The sequence below is a fragment of the Hirundo rustica genome, chromosome 4 (genome assembly GCF_015227805.2).
Source record: "Hirundo rustica isolate bHirRus1 chromosome 4, bHirRus1.pri.v3, whole genome shotgun sequence".
In the NCBI taxonomy this organism is placed as follows: domain Eukaryota; kingdom Metazoa; phylum Chordata; class Aves; order Passeriformes; family Hirundinidae; genus Hirundo; species Hirundo rustica.
In genome coordinates this window covers 47,526,068-47,546,710 of record NC_053453.1, presented here as the reverse complement: position 1 = coordinate 47,546,710, position 20,643 = coordinate 47,526,068, and the positions used below count along the sequence as shown (strand labels likewise).

The 20,643-nt window shown below is 42.2% G+C and overlaps 1 protein-coding gene across 1 annotated transcript in view; it reads right to left on the bottom strand.

Moving 5' to 3' along the window:
- Positions 1 to 1,089: 1,089 nt before the first annotated feature.
- ACO2 (aconitase 2) overlaps positions 1,090 to 20,643 on the bottom strand; it is a 24,975-nt gene continuing 5,421 nt past the window's right edge. The window contains exons 2-18 of the mRNA XM_040061575.1: positions 20,259 to 20,401; positions 15,727 to 15,985; positions 13,517 to 13,609; positions 11,409 to 11,567; positions 11,052 to 11,202; positions 9,691 to 9,795; positions 9,337 to 9,428; positions 8,953 to 9,058; positions 7,745 to 7,902; positions 6,602 to 6,675; positions 5,805 to 5,916; positions 5,507 to 5,629; positions 5,148 to 5,303; positions 3,340 to 3,531; positions 2,416 to 2,548; positions 1,984 to 2,105; positions 1,090 to 1,587 (exon numbers count right to left, since the gene is read on the bottom strand). Coding sequence (XP_039917509.1) covers positions 1,444 to 1,587; positions 1,984 to 2,105; positions 2,416 to 2,548; positions 3,340 to 3,531; positions 5,148 to 5,303; positions 5,507 to 5,629; positions 5,805 to 5,916; positions 6,602 to 6,675; positions 7,745 to 7,902; positions 8,953 to 9,058; positions 9,337 to 9,428; positions 9,691 to 9,795; positions 11,052 to 11,202; positions 11,409 to 11,567; positions 13,517 to 13,609; positions 15,727 to 15,985; positions 20,259 to 20,401 — 2,322 coding nt within the window. The 3' untranslated portion in view covers positions 1,090 to 1,443. The remainder of the gene's footprint in view (positions 1,588 to 1,983; positions 2,106 to 2,415; positions 2,549 to 3,339; positions 3,532 to 5,147; positions 5,304 to 5,506; positions 5,630 to 5,804; positions 5,917 to 6,601; positions 6,676 to 7,744; positions 7,903 to 8,952; positions 9,059 to 9,336; positions 9,429 to 9,690; positions 9,796 to 11,051; positions 11,203 to 11,408; positions 11,568 to 13,516; positions 13,610 to 15,726; positions 15,986 to 20,258; positions 20,402 to 20,643) is intronic.

The following is a 20,643-nucleotide window of genomic DNA, read 5'->3' as shown; positions in this document are numbered from 1 at the left end:
GGAAGAAAACACTTGCCTCCTGCAGTTTAGCTACTTAGATTTCAAGGCAGAAGAGATGAGACCAGTGCTTTGCTCTGTGCTAACAGCCAATGACAAACAATTGCCATCACCCTCCCTAACAAGCAGTACAGGGAAAGGAGGGAACAAAACAGTGAGTAAAATCTATGCAGGGCCCATTGCCAAGAGAGTGATGTTGCACATAATTACAAAGCTAGCCACGTTTGGCAGGAAGGAGCTGTAATTCCCTGGGACAGTGGGTCTGCTTAACCTCCAACTGTGAAAACAAAGCCTGAGTCATCAGCACCCTTCCTGCAGCATCACTAGAGCCCCTTAATTCTCAACTGTTACTCCTGGTGCAATGCCCTAATTAAAAGGGAGCCTAGAATTCTTTAGGTTCACATAGTAACTGAGGTCCATCTGTGCACACAATAAGCTTACTGAATACCACCTAGAGAGCAGCAGTGCTCACACATGCAACCATCTAGCTGTGGTGGAAACAACTGTTTGCAGAAACCCCCCAGCTGTTTGTATAGGTGGAAATACGGATGAAACAAGTGAGGAGCTGCCACACAGTCTGTTCTGGGGTAGTGCCAGGACAAGGGGAAGAAAACAGTCCAACTACTCCAGGTAGCTGTTTTGCTCAGCTCCTTTTGGACAGGGTCAGGGCTCCCAGGAGTATAGTGAGGTGGTAGCAATGTGATTTTGTGTGCTGTCCTCATGAGAGACTCTTCAACATCCATGTCCTGCTGTAAGTTGTGGTTTAGGAAACAAGCTAAGAGTGCAGTGCTGGGAAAGCAGATACAGCAGGTGTTCTTTGCAAGTCCGTTATTGCTGCAATAATGGCACTGTTGCTCTGGACGGGAATGTAGGGGAGAAGGTGGTCATAATCACAAGTGTAGCCTGCAGTAGGTCAATGTCAAGAGCTAAACAGTCCAGGACAGCTGTGAGAGCTCTTTTTTTACCACACTGAGTTATTTGATTTGGGTTTTTTTTCTCCATATAGCAGTGATTTACAAGAAGTTCTTTCCCATCGTTCTAGCAGCGATGACAGGGATTAGGATGATGAATACAATAACACATGACAGAAGAGATGGTCACATTCTTTATTTTCAGTTTAAGTCTTTAGCCATCAGTAAAGTGAATGGGCAGAAACAACCAACCGAGCAGACAAATCCACCTTCACTGGTTATTTCCAAATATAAATAACTGTGGGAGAACTAAAATTGAGCCAAAATAGAAAAAGGGAGCTGGAGAATTTAAAAGACAAAAGTAAGCCTAGCTGCACTCCCTTTTCATAGTGTCAGTGAAGAGGAAGTTCCATAACAAAAAGGAAGCTATGGTTACATTTGATCAGACATTTATTCCAACAGTAGGCATGGAATTGCACTTTCATGAAAATGCCAAAGCTGAATTGAGTCCAGTGCACTGGAGCATTGTGTGCACTTAGCTTGATTTCTGCTGCAGCTCCTTCATTCTGTTCAGGGCACTGCCAGCCTGAAACCACTCAATCTGCGACTCATTGAAGGTGTGGTTCAGCATGATTGTTTCTTGGCTCCCATTGGGATGCTTGATGATGCATTTCAGAGGCTAAAGGAAGAAGACAGTTTTATTTTCCCTTCTCTTTCAAGGGAGAAGGTTATCTGAAACTTCTCACAGGAAAATTCCTACATGGTTTTAAAGGGCTGAAAAGGGAAAATTGCAGCTCAGGGTGGATCTTAACATAAAAGTGAGTTCCTTCTAGGAAACACTCATGCTTAAGTCAACAAGTCTAAGAATTCAGAGCCTCATACAAAGGTTTCTCTTAACTGTTCAGAACACCACTGATTCTGACCTGCCCTTTATCTCCCAGCCCACCATATCTCACCTGGCTGGCAGGCTGCACTGCTCAACAGTGCCAGTGCTGCCTCACAAGCACACAGCATTGTTGCCCATCAGTGGCACATCCCTGCTGCCAAGCGCATGACAAGGCACCCAGACTGTTACCTTTCCAGGTGCAAAGTCCTTCAAGCCCACGATGCTCAACTTATCCACAGGATGAATCTTGTTATAGTCTGCTGGATCAGCAAATGTGAGAGGCAGTAGACCTTGCTTCTTCAGATTGGTTTCTGTGGAGAACAGACCACTAACCACGCTTGCAACATACCACTCCAGGGAAGCAGGATTACTTTCTGGCTGCCCAGAGCTTCTTAGAGTACTATTCTAGCAACAATTACTATCTTTTAGCAAAATCAGTGTATCCCTTGCTTGTGGCACATCTATGTATGTAACAGGACTCCTAACCCGAGGCACCTTGCTATCTGCCAGCAGGGAAGGTTCATGCCTGTAGGTGTTGAGCCCTGGGCAAGGTATAACCACCACTTCCACTCAAACGACATACATCCTGTTTACAAACACCACAGCGGATGCCTGACTCACCATGGATCCTGGCAAAGCTCTTGGTGATGATGACCCTTCCTCCCAAGTGACGGGGCTCCAGTGCTGCATGCTCCCGGCTGGATCCCTCACCATAGTTTTCATCCCCAATAACTGCCCATTTGACACCCATTTTCTGTGACAAAACACACAGATTTACATTTATGCAGCCACTCAAGTGAGAAATTAACAATAAATACCCACCCACACATCTAATTTCAGTACTTCACTGACATTGCTAAGATACTACACCTTCTCCCAGAAGACTCCCTTGGGTTCTGAGAAAGGAGAGAAATAAAGGAGTTCAGTGCTTCACAGCAGTGAGGCAGTGCCATCCTTGCTGACAAGGGCTGAGGAGGATTGCTCTTGGGATCCAGAGCAAATCTTTCCCTTCCTTTTCCTACCACCTCTCCTTCTCTTCTAACCCAGATCAGTGCTTGCACCAGCCATGACCTCTGCTCTACTTCTGGAAAGGATATGGAAAATTTTAACTTCTCTCTACTGAAAGAGCCAATTGGAAACAACTGCCAAGTTGTCCAGAGGGTAAAAGGACACTTGAGATTTGAAGCCTAGTGTTAAAGAATAAAGGGGATAAGACTGTAATTTATTTAAACATTAAACTAGTCACAGGTGAAGCATTCCAGGAGGGAAAATTTAGTTAGTCTGATGACACCCATGCCTTGTAAGGTGTGCAGAGCCTAAACGAGTTCTTCCTCTTTTATCTATGATTTCTGGACCCTCTGAGTCACAAGCTCCTCCTCCCTCTTCCCCATAGCAGGTAGGGGAGTACCAAGAAAATGCCTCAATGCTGAGTGAATTCACAGCTGCTGTTACTTGAAAGCAGGAGGGTGAGATCCTTAGTCTTGGCACAGACTGCCCAAAGTGTAAACATCCTCTTAAAATACATGTGTCAAGGGAATGTCTCACCTTGTAGTAACGGGCAGTGTCTGGGACTGGGCCAAACTCCTGGGTTAATGCATTCCGCACAGAGTTGGCTTTGCCATTTTCGATGTTGATGGCACCAATGAGCAGGTTGTTGGAGATGTTGTCCAGATGACCACGGAATTTCAGCCATGGTCCAGCTGCAGAAATATGATCAGTGGTGCATTTCCCTTTTACCTAAAGCATAGTAGAAGAGAAGAATGTCTCGGGATGGAATAATGTACTTGACCCTTCCTCAACACTTTTAACTGTGAAGCATTAATTGGGGGGAGTGGTTGATACTCCAGATGGCTCTGCAGTCCTTCAGAAAGACCTCAGCAAGTTAGAGAGGTGGGCAGAGAAGAACTGTCTGAAGTTCAGCAAAAGCAGGTTCAGGGTCCTGCGCCTGGGAAAGAGTAACTCCTTGCACCAGCACAGGCTGAGGGCTGACCTGCTGGAAAGCAGCTCTGCAGAGAAAGATCTGAGGGTTCCGGTGGACATCAAGCTGTCCATGAGGCAGCAGTGTGCCCATGTGACCAAGAAAGCCAATGGTATCCTGGGGTGAATTAGGAAGAGCATTGCCACCTGATCAAGGGAAGTAATCCTGTCCCTCTACTCAGCCCTAGTGAGGCCACCTCTGGACTGCCATGTCCAGTTCTGGGCTGGGATGACCCTGCTTGAGCAGGGAAGTTGGACCAAATGACCCTCTGTGGTCCCCCTCCAACCTAACCTATTCTGTGAGCATCACATCTCTTTTTAAAAGCACAAACCCCAGAAAAGCGCATCAGTTACAGAATCAAGGCACTCTAAAGCAGAACACAGTGCTCATTCTGCATGCATTGGGTAAGAAGAACATCCCTTTTCCAAAGGGTAAATTAAAAAAAATAGCTTTGCCATGACATCTCCTGTTGTGTCCTCACTTCCCTCAGCAGCAGATTGTTCAGGTACAAAAAGCAATTAAGCCCTTCCTGCTACAGCTCAGCCTCCCTGCTGGGGAACTTCAACAAGATGCCAAGTGTTACCCTCTAAGTTTCCAAACTGCACATAAGCCTTCTCAGCTTGTAAGAACAGAATTCCCAACCAGAGATAATGGCCTTCTAACTGCTAAGTTCTGAAGGGCTTATAAAGGAATTGGCCATGTCAAAAACTTTTGCACAACAGTATGGCCCTTAGGAGTACCTCCAACTCTGTCACGGAGAATCAGGAATGTTCCCAAAGGCCAGTTCATAAGGGTTTGCATTTCAGAACCCATCACAAATCAACAGAAGTTTTCATCTGTTAACTCACTTCAGGCAGTGAGGAGAAACCCATGTCTCCACTGAAAGACCAAACTGCAATGTTTAACAAGTGTGAAGTAATTTCTTTCTATAAAGTGGGAAGAGAACAGGCATACTGATGGATGAGAAGGTCCCAATGACCTCATTTCAGACAAAATACATCTTAGAACAGTCAGTATTAGAGATGCTTATTCAAGAACCCATCCACCTTTCCACTGCAGGTTGTAACTGGGGCAAATTCTGCAGAATGCATGGTTTAGGCAGGATCATATTACATGCTATAACAAGCTTGCTTTTGCATGGTATTAGCAAACCAATAGCCCAAAGGAGAAGAGTCACTTAGTTACAACAGAAAGAAATATCGGAAGGAAACACCTGGAAGAAAGGAAGACCCTTGCTTCCCTTTCCATAACAATATGGTTGTAGTGGAGGGAATCAGGTATCTCAAAGGCACATCCAAAGCTTCTAGCAGTTGCTGTGGAAACCCCTGTTCAAGCAGACCTGTCATAGCTGATGCTCCACCATTTTGTTCCTGACCTTGATGAGGATCAGCATGTCTTCTAGATCCTTGCCATCCCACTTATCAAAGGGCTCAAGAAGCTGGAGACGCTGGCTGGTGGGGCTCACATCCACACGCTGCCCACTGCCGTCTTTGGGAGGATATTGATAGGTGTCCTGGCCTGGGTCAAACTCCTTCCAAAGAAGAAAGAAAAATCATCAGGCTCAGCCATTCCCCAACAGTATGTGAAGAACAAGCCAATACAGGCAACTGCACCCATTCTAGCTCTACCATCACGTGTCAAGAAAGAGGTCAGTGCATATAAGTTCCATCAGTATAAATAAAACATTGCTAGTGTCAGGTCTTCCCTCCCTCTGCCCCCAGACAGAGCAGTTACCAGCTTGGGCAGCTCATCTGCATCAGGTGCCTCTAGTTTAAACTTCTTCCCATCTGCTCCTGTCAGGTAATCTGTCTCAGGGTTAAATTTTAGAGTGCCAGCAATGGACAGAGCTGTGACAATCTGAAAGAAAAAAGAAATTACAAATTTAAAGGCCTATTCTGCCTCCCATCACTTCATCTGGAAGTCCTACATCTACGTCTCAAAGCCACCAGCCAAGCTACTAAACAAGGCACACTGGGCCTCTTCTGCAGGCGCCCTGAACTATTCCACAGCCACTCCTCTGGCCTTTTCTTACCTCTGGAGAGGTCACAAATGCGTGAGTTTCTGGATTGGCATCATTGCGACCTGTGAAATTCCGGTTGTAGGACGTAACTATTGTGTTTTTCTCTCCTTTCTTGATATCCTTCCTGTGAAAGAAGCAAACATGCTTATCAGATCCAACTGGAATACTGCTTCTAGATGTCCCACTGCTAGAATCCCTCAGCCTGGTTTTGGCAGCAATCACTATCTTAGAAACATGAGCTGGTGCCTGTACATGTTTTCCTCCCTTAAGCACAGACCCAAAATGAATGAATGCAGATCCAAGTCAAACACTGACTCTTGCACTAGTTTTCACAGCCCACATTGTTCACTACTGAACTGTCTACACAATAATCAACTAAGCACATTGCCTTTGGATATCCCACGGTCAGTCGTGATTAAGCAGCATAATAATGTGCCTCCCATCCCTTCTGTTGGGAATTATTCTCCTTGACACTCCAGTGACTGAAGCTGGACCAATTCACTTTTCTTATTTAAAAGGACCATACAAACTTCAGTCCACCCTCTCACAGACAACAAACCTTTCTCCCCATTCTTTGCCTTCTACAAAAAGCCTCTGGAATGTGTGGCCATTCTGCAGCTTTATTCACCTAAAGTCTCAATATAAATCTGTAGTCTTTCTTTTTGCCTCCTCCAATACCTACCAGACAGCTATGGCCAGTTGGTTTTTAAACATTTACCAGTGTGTGGTATTTACAATCAAATCAGGCTTCACAGAGTATTTTGGGAGCTAAAAGATACAAAATTAGTGAGGTCCATCTTTCATTTTACCTGTCCCACTGGCCGATGCATGGCCCACAAGCATTGGCAAGAACCAGCCCTCCAACTTCTCGAAGGACTTTTGCCTGGGGGCAGAAAACAATTTTGTTACCTTAGAATGCCTGAAATGAGTTTCTGGGGTTGCTCTTTCAGGGGAAGAAGACACTAATAGGAATCACCAAGCCTAAGAAAATTCCCTTCGTTGTTTCAGTTTTGAGTCACTTTTATAAATGCAAGTTGTTTGACCCCAGTAAGACTGTAAGCTAACACTGGGGCAGAGCACAGGATGACTTGCCACGATGTTCCCATTCTCTACGTGCTTCATCTTGAGCAATCCAGGTACTTACAGACATTTGACTGAAAGGCAGTGTCTGGTCTGATTAATATTCTATAGACTTCCTGTCCATGTAAGGAGAGAACTTGGCAACAGTGCAGGCAAGTATATGTCACTGCTCAGTCTACTCAGCAAACAACTCAGTTAAGGGGGCAGCTGCTAAGGAAAGGTATGACTTGAAAGGTAGGACTTGGTTGCAAGAGCCATCAAGCATTGGCTGGACATATCCATATGTAAAGACTTGGTCCTCACACTATGACAGCATCTAAATTTTATTACATAGTAAAGCTAATTAAAACAACATTTTCTGCACAGAAAAAAGGAAAGGAAGTAGGTAATGGTTTCTCAACAGAAACATTCCTTTTAAAGCCAATATGAGTTTTGCCATAAGTTTGGTCTAAACTGGGAACCGCCTTCCAAAAAAAGGGCATGCTCTCTTTATATATTGGAATAAAAGTGCACTGCAGCCCTTTGTCAGCTATGGCAATCTACAGAATCCTAGGAGCGTGAGGCATCTCTTGCTATGCATGCTGTTATCTCCTCAGGGCCCCAGTTCCTGACAATTGCCTCAGCCTTGTTCAGTTCTAATCCCGTCTTACATGCCCAGGTAGTAAAATTATCAGGTCAAAACACTGTCAAGATGATGGCAGAAGCCACAGGCACAGTAGCACCAGAGCAGTTACTATGTCAGTAATTGCACCTCCAGCAGTAAGTGAAGACAAAGTTTAGGAGGTTTCCATTAGTTAACTCTGGCCCCTTGAGTACTGTCCTGAAGAATTTAACCCTTTCTGTTTGGAAGTGCAAAGAGCAGCCATACTCACATAACCGTCTCTTTCAATGGTGGCACGGATTTGCTCTGAACCTGGAGTGATTGTGAACTTGGATTTGCATTTCAACCCATGCGCGAGAGCCTGCTTTGCCACCGCTGCAGAGCGTCCCATGTCCTCGTAGCTGGAGTTGGTACAGCTGCCAATCAAGCCTGTGGTGACAGAAACAGGGTGGTGGTTTTACTGCAGCCCTGGTACTTGGAAGATTCTCCCTGACCTCCCAGAAGAACAAACAAGGAACAACCAACTTTTTCTGTTGATAAGGAATCTGAAAGGCTTTCAAGTACTAACAGTGCCAAGCCTCCCAGAAATATACTGTGGTCACAAGCAATCCCGTGTCCAGCTCTGGAGGTTGCACGGTCAGAAGACACTACCCAGTCACTAGTCTAATCTAACTAGATTATTGTTTTACAAGACCTGAGCACCACCTATTTGCACTCTGGTTAAGCAAAGAGAGGTATTGTTCCACAAAGACAGAAAAAGCTTCAAATCAAGATGGCAAGAAATGGAGGAAATGATGAAAATAAAGCATTTTTGTTATAGTATGAGGACCACACAAGGACATGTTGTACCATCCTGACAGCATTCTGGTGCTAAGCAGCAAAATAAAAATTCTCTTCCAGTTACAGCTGCTGTAACTGTATCCTATTTGTAACACTATCATATCATACACTTCTGACCTGGGATATGGATTACCATATATTTTTTCATTCCTTCCTCCACTCCACCAGCAACATTTGAGAAGCCAGCCCACAAGTTACCATCCCAAAGTACTAACTTCATTACGTCCCAAGAGTTCAATAGCCAACTGCTGGGAGTGCTGACAATCACGCTCCTAACAAATCCATGCAACAGGCAAATCCATGCCACAGACTTTTAACAAAAGTCATCCTCAATGGGTAACATTCCTGTTAATCCAAACCGTTCAAAAGTTTCAAAAATGAAAGAAAACCTGGTCTACCTCTTGAAATTAAAATGCTCCCTACTATCCTGGATCTCATCTTAAACACTTGGCCCATGTGGTCCCTACTTTTCCCAGAAAATTCATATGGCCATGAAGAGATGACACTGCACCAAAGTCAAAGGACATAAAGCAGCAGTGGAAAAACTGAATCCCAAGCTATGTGACCAACAGCTTATCCCAAGACAACAATGTTTATGCCACAAGTATGAAAGGAGAGGAAAGAGCAAATGCTACCCACCAACTCTGATATCAACAGGCCAGCCCTCCTTTTCTGCCACAGCACCAATATCTGACACAGGGTGCGCTAGGTCTGGTGTAAAAGGTCCATTGATATGTGGTTTCAGCTTTAAGAAACAGTGACAAAGTCAGAAATCACAGTAGCAAAGAAGAACCCCAAAACACAGCAGCAAATCAATTCCTCTCACAGCTCTATCTGGAAGTTGTTAAACTAGAATTCTCCTATATGAACACTGGAGCATAAGCTGTCAGTGAAGCAGACAATGTATTTCACCTGCTCTAGCACAGCACCGGGGGTGTTGCATCAAACTCCCAGCTTGGTCCTCATTCACACAAAGCAGTCATGTCACAGCACTCAAGATTGCAAGAAGAAAGGAAGCCTTACCTCACTGAGGTTGATTTCTATCACCTGGTCATACTGACAACCAGAATCTGGTACCAAGTGTTGCTTGAATTCATCTGCCAGTGCAGCTATATCTGGAATAAGAAAGAAGGAAGATCTGAAAAGTGCAGCAAATATGAGGGAGAAAAAAAAGTCTAGAACAACTAAACACAGGAGGGTCCACTGCATAATTCCCCAGCCACTTCATCTACAGACTGCCTACTTTTTGCAGATGACCTACAGGACCACACAAGGTCAAAACTCACATCAGACAACATTGCAGGAACATAGTGCTCCCAGAATGCACCTTCACTTGAACCCATACTTCTACCTATTTCAATCCCCAAATCCTCTTACCAGCTCGCCCAGTCTTGCCCAAGTATTTCTTCATACGTTGATTGTAAGGGAAGATCGATGTGGTAGCTCCAATTTCAGCCCCCATGTTACAGATTGTTGCCATTCCTAGAGAAGTGGGAGAAGAGACCACGGCATCAAAGGAGAAAGTCCAAAGCCACCCAATTCTCTAAAAGTCATGCAAAAGCCAGCAAAGCTAAAAGAGATCGGGGCATCAGCCACAGAAACCTAAAGCCACAGCTGAGAGGAGACTGACAACATAATGGCTGGCTCAGCCCCCTACGTTTCTGATCAATACAGTGCCTGGGACCAGACTCTTGTGGAAGGAATGGGCCAAAAGTTACACTGATATCTGCAGGTACTGGAAGGGATAACAAAGAACCCCTGTTTGCACCGAGCATCAAATAAATCTACAGCAGTGAGCAGTGTCTCTGCTACCTGCAATGACTGTCCTGTCCTTCCCTACCATATCTTTTACCTTTACTGGAGGAGCCAGACATTTGTGAGAAATTTAATGGGCTGAATAAAATGCTTCTAGTGACAGAACACAATAAAAAAAAAAATCCCAAATATTTGCTGACAGCAAAGGAGATCAACCACCCCTTTCAAGAACACAGCAATGAAGCTGTAGAACCTCCTGTTTTACATTTAACAAACTAGAAGCAGATGTAAAATTCTTCTGATTTCAAAGAAGAAAAATCCCAAATTGCTCTCAGTTTGTAAAACCAAGTATTCCAAGTTGTGGCCAACTTATGCAAGTTGAGAGTAGAAGTACAGCTTGAAGGCTGCACTTCAAGCTAAAGGAAGACACATTTCTTGTAATTTGGTCCTAACTAGCATATTACAGAGAACTGCAATTTTTGCTAGTTCAAATTCACCACCCAAGATCCACAATTAGCTAGTATAAACTGCATGTTACAAACTGCTGTCTGGTCTCAGAACCTCTGCTCTTTGTTTAGCAGCTGTCACACATATGTTCCCATTAACCTATTTCTTTTTTCTTTTCACAGCCTATGTAGGCTGAAATAAAAATGTCATTCCTTTATCACAAACATCTATATCCTCTAAGTATACACTGAAATACATCCACACTTATCCTGGCACATAATTTTACGGGATTCATCACAATTAACCATTCCATGGTCTCAGAATCACAGTATTTAATGGAAAGAGGTCACTTTTTCACTGAGAGGGAGTGCTATCTTGTTACACCACTTTTCCAGTTTGCCATGTACAAACTGCCGGGTCAGGCTAAGGGAGAACATTTAGTACTTCTTGTTTGGTTTCCTTCCCAGCCCCCACAGGTAGTTCAACACCCAGCTCCACCAACGATCTACTCAGATAAGAGCCCTGTGTTGACTTACCTGTGCAGGAGATTGAATCCACACCTGGCCCATGGTATTCAATGATGGCACCCGTTCCACCCTTGACAGTGAGGATGCCAGCCACTTTCAGGATCACATCTTTTGGAGAAGTCCAGCCTGAGAGCTTGCCAGTCAGTTTTACACCAATAACCTGAGTAACATCAATGAGGGGGAAAAAAATACTGATGTCACTTCCTGTCAGAAAGATAACAGGATACAGTTCTCCTGTAGAATATATTCCTGTCACAATGCAGTGGTATCTGGTGCCTTATATACACAGTGCTTGAAAATCAGTGCTCCTTACACATCACATATCTCATCCTTGGCAGTAAAGCTTAGTATTCCTTCTGCTCCTACCTTTGGACATTTGAGCTCCCAAGGGATTCCTGCCATGACATCCACAGCATCAGCTCCACCCACACCAATGCAGATTCCCCCCAAGCCACCTCCATTAGGGGTGTGTGAATCTGTGCCGATCAGCATAACCCCAGGGTAGGAGTAGTTCTCCAGAATGATCTGAAAATAAAAATGGATTGTTTGCTTGCTTGTTTTGTGGGAAAGGAGGGGAAAGACAGCAGAAAGAAGACAAGAACAAGAGTTTAAGTCTGTATTTGCAGATTTCAGTAGCAAGAAACCCCCCCCGAATCTGGGTTGGAATGGAAATTCTCTTCTGTTTCAAACTCCTTGTGGAGGATGTAATGACAGAACAAAATATCATGTCTCAACCCCAGCATCTTTGCTCATCCCAGGATAAAGAAAAAAAATTAGAAAACAATCCCCTTTTTTTCTTTTCTTCCAGTTTAGGCTTTTGCTAAGGTGCCACCTTTGTTACAGCTCAAGAGTCTGTTCCATAATCTCCATACCCTTAATGAACAGCTGAGCAAGTCAGTTCACTTATCCAACGCTATCAAGACTTTTCCGTAGCCTTTGTGCTCCCACAGCAGCAGAATACCAACAGGCTCTTCCAATCCATGCTGCCAGACAAAACTTAATTACATAGAAGAACTTCTCACCAAGACACCAAGAGGCTGCCCTTCCCTTATTGCACTACCAGTTCCATGCACGACTTTTCAACTATTAACAAAACCACAAAACCATTCTTCAATGATAAAATGAGATTTCTGTGGTAGCAACACTGTAGAGAACTCAAACTAATGAACTTCTCACTGCATGTGCCACACCAACACTAGGGACAGCCTTTCTGGGAAGCACAGAACTCACAGCACATGCATCACAGAACAGCTAAAAGAGAACTAAGGCAGTCCTTTACCAAAAAGACCAAGGCTTTGCTTTCAGAACTTTCAGCTTTATATTCTTGTAGCCACATTAATGTATTTGTGTGAGAAAGGTCACTCTCAAGGCCTCAACTTTGGCAAAGTTGTACTCAGGCTATGCAACAGGACCAGTTTCCTCCAGCCAGAGAAAGTCAGCCACAAGAAGACCGGTAACCACAGCATGGAGCTATGTTGCCGCATGACAGATGCTACAAGTGGTTTCAGAACACATATGACCTGAGGTATTCCCATAACCTCTTGAAGAGTTCATCTCTTGCATCACATTAAGTTAAGGCAACCTTAGTAACTCATTCTGCAGCTAAGAAAACATAGCAGAGAGCTCTTGACTGCACCTGGTCATAAGTTTCCTGATGACAGGATGCTTACCAGTCATCCATTCTCCTCTCCACTCCTTTTGCTTCATGCTGCTCTTCAACTTTTGCTGCCTGAGACTCAGAGGAACAATGAAAAATGACTACTGGGCCTTCAAAGCAAACCAACCACAAGCAAGTTAGGGACATCCTGACAGAGGATGGTTTTTGTTGGTTTTAAAAAAACAAAAAGCCTCATTAAGTGGTAAGTTACCTTGGGACTGTCATATTCTTTTTCAGATCCAAGTGTAATAACAAGAGAATCTCAGACTTGGAAACTGTTTTGCATTTTATTCAAATTCACCTAGCAACTCCTTATGTGTCACCACTCTTGAGTACTTGATGTACACTACTCTGTTGTGTCCTCATATACTCTTCTGGGTTTTATAGAACTAAACATACATAATAACTCTAAAAATGTATGTTCTCAAGGCTGCTTTCCTTACCACCAAAAGCAATTCACATTAACCCTATGTAGCCAGCTTCATAGCCTCACCTCACTGTCTGAATTGTACTAAGAGAAGCCAGCCCACAAGCAGTTAAGGTATTTCGAGCTCCTGTGATTCACATGGCATGCTGTTGGCACTACCTCATCACACATCAGGTTACAGTTTGACCAAAATAACCTTTAAAAAAACCCCCACTGTTGTCAAGATAACTGAGAGAGCAAGTAAGAAACCTTGCCTGCCTTGAGCAAAGCAAGTTGTTCCCCTAAACTGGTCAAATTCTCTAAGGGTTTGTACTTGAGCTCTCTTTCCACCCTAAGGTAAAAGACCCACTGCATGTTCAAAGACTGCAAACACACACACACACACTTTACCTGGTGAATGATTCCTGACCCAGGTTTCCAGAATCCCACTCCATACTTGGCACCAGCCGTTGATAGAAAGTTGTACACCTCCTGGTTTATATCCTATTCACACAGGGAAGCACAAAGCATTAGTACCACATTCTGTTCTTCCATACATCGAAAGCTTGTTCTAACACATTCTCTTCTCTCACATGCCTGCCTATAGTTCCCACTTTTGCAGCAGCTAAGGGAGAGGCACATAATTTTTCAAACCAAAAAGCTAAGATTAAAACCGTTTGACAGACAGTTGTAACAGGCCATTTAATTTCATCCCACTTGTAGCTCTAATAAAAGCATCTTCTTTTTAGTTTCTAATTCCAAACAGCACACTTTAAAGAAAACCCTGCCAATAAGGCATTTAAAAATGCTGTGGTCATTTTTCCTGTTCTCAGGGGGTTTTTTTAACCGGTTTCCCTCACTCATTCTAGCCCCTCCTTCCTTCTCTATCAGGTGTTCTTCTTCCTATACAGATGCTCTGGATATATTTCAAATCCCTTAGGTATTCTGGCTTTATTTTTAAAGATTAAGAAATGGAACTGGAAATTGTTCACTGCCAGGGGAGTTGGTGAATGTCATTTGTCATTCTAGCAAGTCCCCTCTTTAAGACTCACACAATGCTACCTTTCTTGCTATACTGTCACCATTGTTGGTGGAGGTCACACAGTGAAAACTGCTTGTCGACACTATTTTATCCTAAGAGTTCTCGGCAGAAGTGTGCTGGAGTAGATAAGATAAGCACTAGAAGGAGAGAATTTCTTAAAGACTGTTCTCATGCAGCTAAGCTTCAGAATAAAGGGAAAGGGGAAATGAGATAATTGAAGAATTGTCTCAGCACACATTTGCTGAAGTTTCCCAAGAGGCAGCAAGCAGCTCTTTAAGCCTCATTTTCCACTGGCAGTTGGGTCATTCCACACTGTTTGCGCATCCCTCCCCCAGTAAATCCAAACCACCCTCTGGCCTGCCAGCATTCATTGTGTGCCAACTGGCGCCAGCAGAAGCCAGTCAGAAGAAGGCAGGACCTTTACTTGCTCTGCTCAGAGCGGATGGCAAAGAAGGGACTCGTCTCAATTCGGGGCTGCAGCAAATATAATTGCACTATTGAGAATAAATGCAGGGATAGGGGAAAGAGGAAAACAGGAGGTGAATGGGAGAAAAGAAACTGTCTGATTTAGTTAAGTCTCAGACTGTTAATGGCACAACTTAGGCCTGAGACAAGCAGAGCAAGAACTCCCCAAATCACTCCTGAGTGGCGCAAGTTGCTTTATTGCGGCCCACTCAATAAAGCCAAAAGCAGATATTTCAACACCACAAGTTTCTGAGAACAGATATGGACTAAATCTTAAAATGCAGCTGACCCCTGTTTAGTGTTTGTAAATTATGGTATCAACATTCAAGGTACAATACCTCCTGTCTCTGACAGTGGACTTAGGCTAAGCCCACTCAGACTAGCAAGATTTCATTGACAGATGCACTGTGGTATGTCTGAGATAAATGTGTCTATATATTACAGAAGCTCATCTGGGGAGGAATAAGCAGTGAAACAGTTGAGTAAAATTTAAAAATTGCAATGAATCAGCAGTTGGACAAACAACACTTTGAAATTCCCAAATAAAACGCAACACTCTCCATACTTTTACACACATTTATACTATACCCATGAGCCACGAAAGCTGCACACGATTCAGTTATTGCTCTGCAGATAATCACTAGCAAATGATTTGGGAAAGTAACTACTTGCCTCCCCCCCACAGGATACACCAGTGCAATGCTGGAACATATGTTCATTAAGTTTTTCACACTGCCATACTGCCACACAGAAAAATCTGACTTCCTTTTTTTCCCTTTGAAATAATTTTTTTCTCTCCTTTAGATGAAATATCTTTTCTCCCCAGAACACATGTGATCTGGGCTTCCATCACTAACTTAAGACTAGCTTCTCCCACATTCATGGTCCTTTAAACCATGGACCATGGTTTGGATGAATCTGAGCCGAAAAACTCCCAAAAATCCATTTAGTCTGCTTCTTCGCTGCATCTGACCAAGAGAGCTGACCACCACAGGCAATCTGTTACCATATCTTATTCATGGCTGTCCTTCTGGGAGAAAATTTAAAATAAGCTCTTCCTTAAACCGGAAGGACATTTACAAACAGACAGAAGTTAAGTCTCTGCAATAGTGACCTTGGCTCTTTGAAGATCCTTTTCACCACCTGACTGGGCCTCGATGAGGTGATCACAGTGGATGGTGGAAGGCACAGCCACTTTTGGCAGCCCGCTGCTGATGAACTGAAGCATTGCCATCTGAGCTGTGGCGTCCTGCATGGCCACGCGGTCTGGCCGTAAGCGCAGATAGGTCTTGCCGCGCTCAATCTCCTGTTTTGCTGGGTCATCCAGGTGTCCATATACAATCTTCTCAGACAAGGTCAGAGGGCGGTCAAGCCTGTGGAGAATAATTTTAGTATCTGCATCTTGCGTACTTCAACATTTGCCCTTTTAAGCACTGTAGTGGTTTTACGTTTATTGAATTTTGGTTTTAGTCTTTACTCTTTTTTTGTGGGAGAGAGATTAGGAGAAAAGTAAAGCAGGCTTAACTTTAAAAATGAACAGATAGTTTTATTAATACATATTGAAAGAATGGAAAAAGGAAGTTTGGGGGAAAAATTAAAACAAAAGAGAGTGAAACTTTAAAAATACTTCTCTTTCCTCTTATAAACTGTTAACTTTCTTATAAAACATTATAAAGAGATAAAACTTGTAATTTTTAGTTAGTTTTACTATTTGATAATAGTGTTTTATTTTTTTTTAGGAGAAGAGGTTTTTTTAGAGTTAAGGATTTTACTGATAATTTAGAATGGGGTTTTTGTGGTCTTTTTAATTGTAACAAAAACAGTTCCTTGGAGAAATTCGCTTTTGTGACTGTTTTTATTAGTAGGTTCTTAAGCTGCTTATGGGTTTTAGATTTTTGTATATTGGGGTGTTAGCTTTTAAAGATGAATAACTTTAAAGGTAAAGGATTTTTTATTTTAAGGTACAGAGATTATTTTTACTTTTTTATTGCTGCAGAGGGTTTTATTTTTGTTTAAGTCTTTTATAGGATTAATATTACTTAGTTTATTACAAACATTTTTGTTAAAATTTACATATCATTTTAAACTATTATTTTTTAAAATGTATATTTTTTATTATTTAAAGGAATAATTTAAATATAGAGTTCATTTTTATGGCTTAAATAAGAAGGGAACAACTAATTTTTTAACTTTTTTGTTTTAATAGTTTATTTACTTTTGCTTTATTGACTTTATGTTGGGTTTTTTTAATGTTTATTTTGTCTTCTTTTTTTAGAGAAGGGTTAAGTTTTGGAACCTTTATGTTGCTAGGGTTAAATTAGATTAGAGTACTTGGGTAGTCTGGAATTATAAAAAAATAGGCACGATTATAAATGCTTTTTTGGCCCACCCCTCAGTGTAAATCAGGGGGGCATTAGTTTAAATGGTGTTTATAGTTTTTATTAGGGGTTTAGTAGAGTTCTCTCCCTGCTTTAGGGAAGGCTGGAGAAAGTAGTTGCCGTAAAGTAGTAATTTTTTTTTTTTTTTTTTTTTTACTATTTGGGAGCTGATAGAATCTGGCTAGGTTTTAGGCCAGCTCCCCCTTAAAAAGGGGGGGAGCAGTAAGCTTAACTTGATGTTACTTGTCTTTTTTTGGTTAAAGGAAAAAAGGAAAAACTTGACTTGCAGGAAATTAAGGGGTTTTTATATGGTACTTTTTAGAGTAATAGTTGATAATTTTTAGTGGTTAAAACAGATGTTATTATTTTAATTAACTTTTTGATAGGTCTTTTTTTAAAGTAATTTTTAGGTTTTGATCTGGAAAATTATTTTATATTTTTTATGACTAAAAAACTGTACTAACTTATGATAATTTACTTTTTGACTTTGGGAATATACACATAAACTTTATTACTATGGTTACATACAATATATAACTTTATTTACTTAAAAGTAGTAAAACTATTCTACTCTTAGATATTTTATTATAATCCTACTTAATTAATACTTGCTTTGCTTTTAGATTTTCTTCGTTAATCTTATCTTATAGTTTTACTAAATGCCTGCTTTTTTTACTAAATTGTAATGGTTTTAATTTTGAAAACTGGGCAGAAACACCAAGTAATGTAGTGGTTTTACATTTACTAAATTTTGGGTTTAGTATTTACTCTTTTTCTGTGGGAGAGAGACTAGGAGAAAAGCAAAGCAGGCCTAACTTTAAAAATGAACAAATAGTTTTATTAACACATACTAAAAGAATGGAAAAAGAAAGTTGGGAAAAAAACTAAACCAAAACAGAATGAAACTTTAAAAACACTCTTCCCTCCCCTTACAAACTGTTAACTTCCCACAAAACCATATAAAGAGACAAAATTTGTAATTTTCAGTCAGTTTCACCATCTGATAATAGTCTTTTATTAATTATTTAGGAGAAGAGTCTCTTTTAGAGTCATGGATCTTACTGATAACTTAGAACAGTTCTCCTGTGGGTTTTTTAAACTGTCACAAAACCAGCCATCCGGGGAAACCTGCCTTTGTGACCCCTCCCATTAGCAGGTCCCCAAGCTGCTTATGGGTCGTGGGTCTTAGACTTTTGCATGCTGGGGTGTCACCTTTTAAAGATGAATAACTCTAAAGGCAAAGGATTCTTTACTTTAAGGTACAGAGATATCTTCTTACTTCTTTATTGGCACAGAGGGCTTCTCATTTCTTTCTCTGTTTAAGCACCTTATAGGATTAATATTACTTAGTCTATCACAAACACTTTTGCTCAAATCTACACATAAATCTAAACAATAATTTCTTCAAATGCATATCTTTCCTATGATTTAAAGGAATAATCTAAATATAGAGTTCATTTTTATGGCTCAAATAAGAATGGAACAACCAACTCTTCAACCCTCTGTCTTAATAGTCTTTTTACTCTCGCTCTACTGACTTCATGCTGCTGTTCTTTATGTTCACTCTGTCCCCTTTCTTTTCTCTCTCAGAGAAGGGCCAAGCTCTGGAAGCTTCATGTTGCCAGGAAAGGGTTAAATCTGCCCAGAGTCTTTGTCTCTCCCTCTGTAGCTCATGGTATTAGATGTTCAAGGCTGCGCTGGTGAGGGAGGAAGAACTCACACAAAAACATCAGGGATCAGAGCACCGGGGCAGTCCGGAATCACAAAAAAACCAGGCAGGATCATAAATGCATTTTCGGCCCAACCCTCAGTGTAAATCGGGGTGGCCTCGGCCCAAATGGTACTCACAGCTCTTATCAGGGGCCTGGCAGAGATCTCTCCCTGCTCCTGGGAAGTTTGGAGAAAGTAGTTGTAAAGCAGCAACCTCTCCTTCCCCCCCGCTTCACCCGGGAGCTGATAGAACCCAGCCAGGCCTCAGGCCAGCTCCCCCCAAAAGGGGGAGCAGCAGGCCCAACTCGATGTTACCTGTCTCTCTCTGGACAAAGGAAAAAAGGAAAAGGCTGACCTGCAGGAAATTAAGGGGTTTTATATGGTACTTCCCAAAGTCATAGCTGACAAGTTTCAGTGGTTAAAACAGATGCTAATATTTTAACTAACTCTCTGATAGGTCCCTGTCTTTTCTAAAGCAATTCCCAGGTCCTGACCCGGAAAATCATTCTACATTCCTCTATGATTAAAAAACTAAACTGTACTAACCCATGACAAGCATGTAACAGAATGCCTCCCTATATTGCTCAGACTGCTAAGACCTATTAGCACACAGAAACCTCCATGCTCTTCTTACAGCACTGAAATATCAACTGGCACGTGGTTAAAACAGGGGTTTCAGTTCATAAAGTTCAAAAACATATGAATTGATGTAATTTTATGCTTTCCTTTTTAATCTTCCTATACTGTAAAAAAACCATTAACTACTCATTTCTTGAGTCATACTTCAGGACAGCAAATATAGAGGTGAGACAGAGGTAAGACTCAAGTCACAAATACCAGATCCTACAGCAAATACAACTAAGTGGAAGTTTTGCGACCTCAGACCTTTCATCCTGCAGCTGTACCAGCTGAGGAATCTATTCATGTATGTAGCAAGATCTTCTGAGAAGTAACTAAATCAACACAACTTGAAATGAGAGCTACTGTATTTAACAAAAGACACAAAGACTGAAGGACAAGTCATACCAACCACTGCCACAGTAAGTGGAGTAGGAATGACAAATTAGCAGGCACACAATCCTGTATCAGCAGATTAATGTCACTACGTTTACATATGCTATGAATTCCTAGCCCGCTGCTCCATCCATGTAACGCCTACAGCAGAACACAGGTCAAACCATCCATCCATCGCCCATATACCAACCATCGCCCATGCGCTGCTGCCCCAGAAAGAAGCAAGGGCCAATGTGAAGACTCCTCAATGAGGTTATTAAACAAAGAGGATGGAGCCCTTTCCAGTACCTCCTCTGCACTGGCCTGGTTCTCTGCATGTTGCAGTGTTTCCTCATATCCTTCAACCCTTCTCACAGTGCCCCACCGCTGTGACGACACTACAACTTATGCTTGACTATATTTACAGCTGCCACTGTTCAGCGTTGCTTTCTCCAGTAAACATTCCTTGTGCCAGGGCTCCACGACATTTTTTTCTTCCTCTCCTGTCACTGCAGAGCTCTATTCAATACACTGACCCTTCCCTTCTTCCCTTCTCCACGCTTACCTCTTACGGACAATGTTGATGTTCTTCTCCAGCTTTTCATAATTTATATATTCATTAGGTTCAAAGTGGCTCATGGCCACCTTGGCCCGCTGGCACAGGACAGGAGCAACATGGTAGCGTCGTACCCCGCTATTCAAGGCATGCTGAAAAAAGGAGAGTATTAGCACTGGAATTCGGCAGAGTGAATTTCTGTAACATATCAATAAAAAGTGTTTTTCAGTTTTTGTGACTGGGATTTTACAGACTGAGGAAAAGAAAAATTGTGAAAGTTTTTGAAGGTACCCAAATACATTGCATCATACAATACTGCATATGATCTTAAACAGTGAGACACCAGGGTACCCACAGGGTACCCTGCTACCAGAACAGGTAGCATTTACTAAAT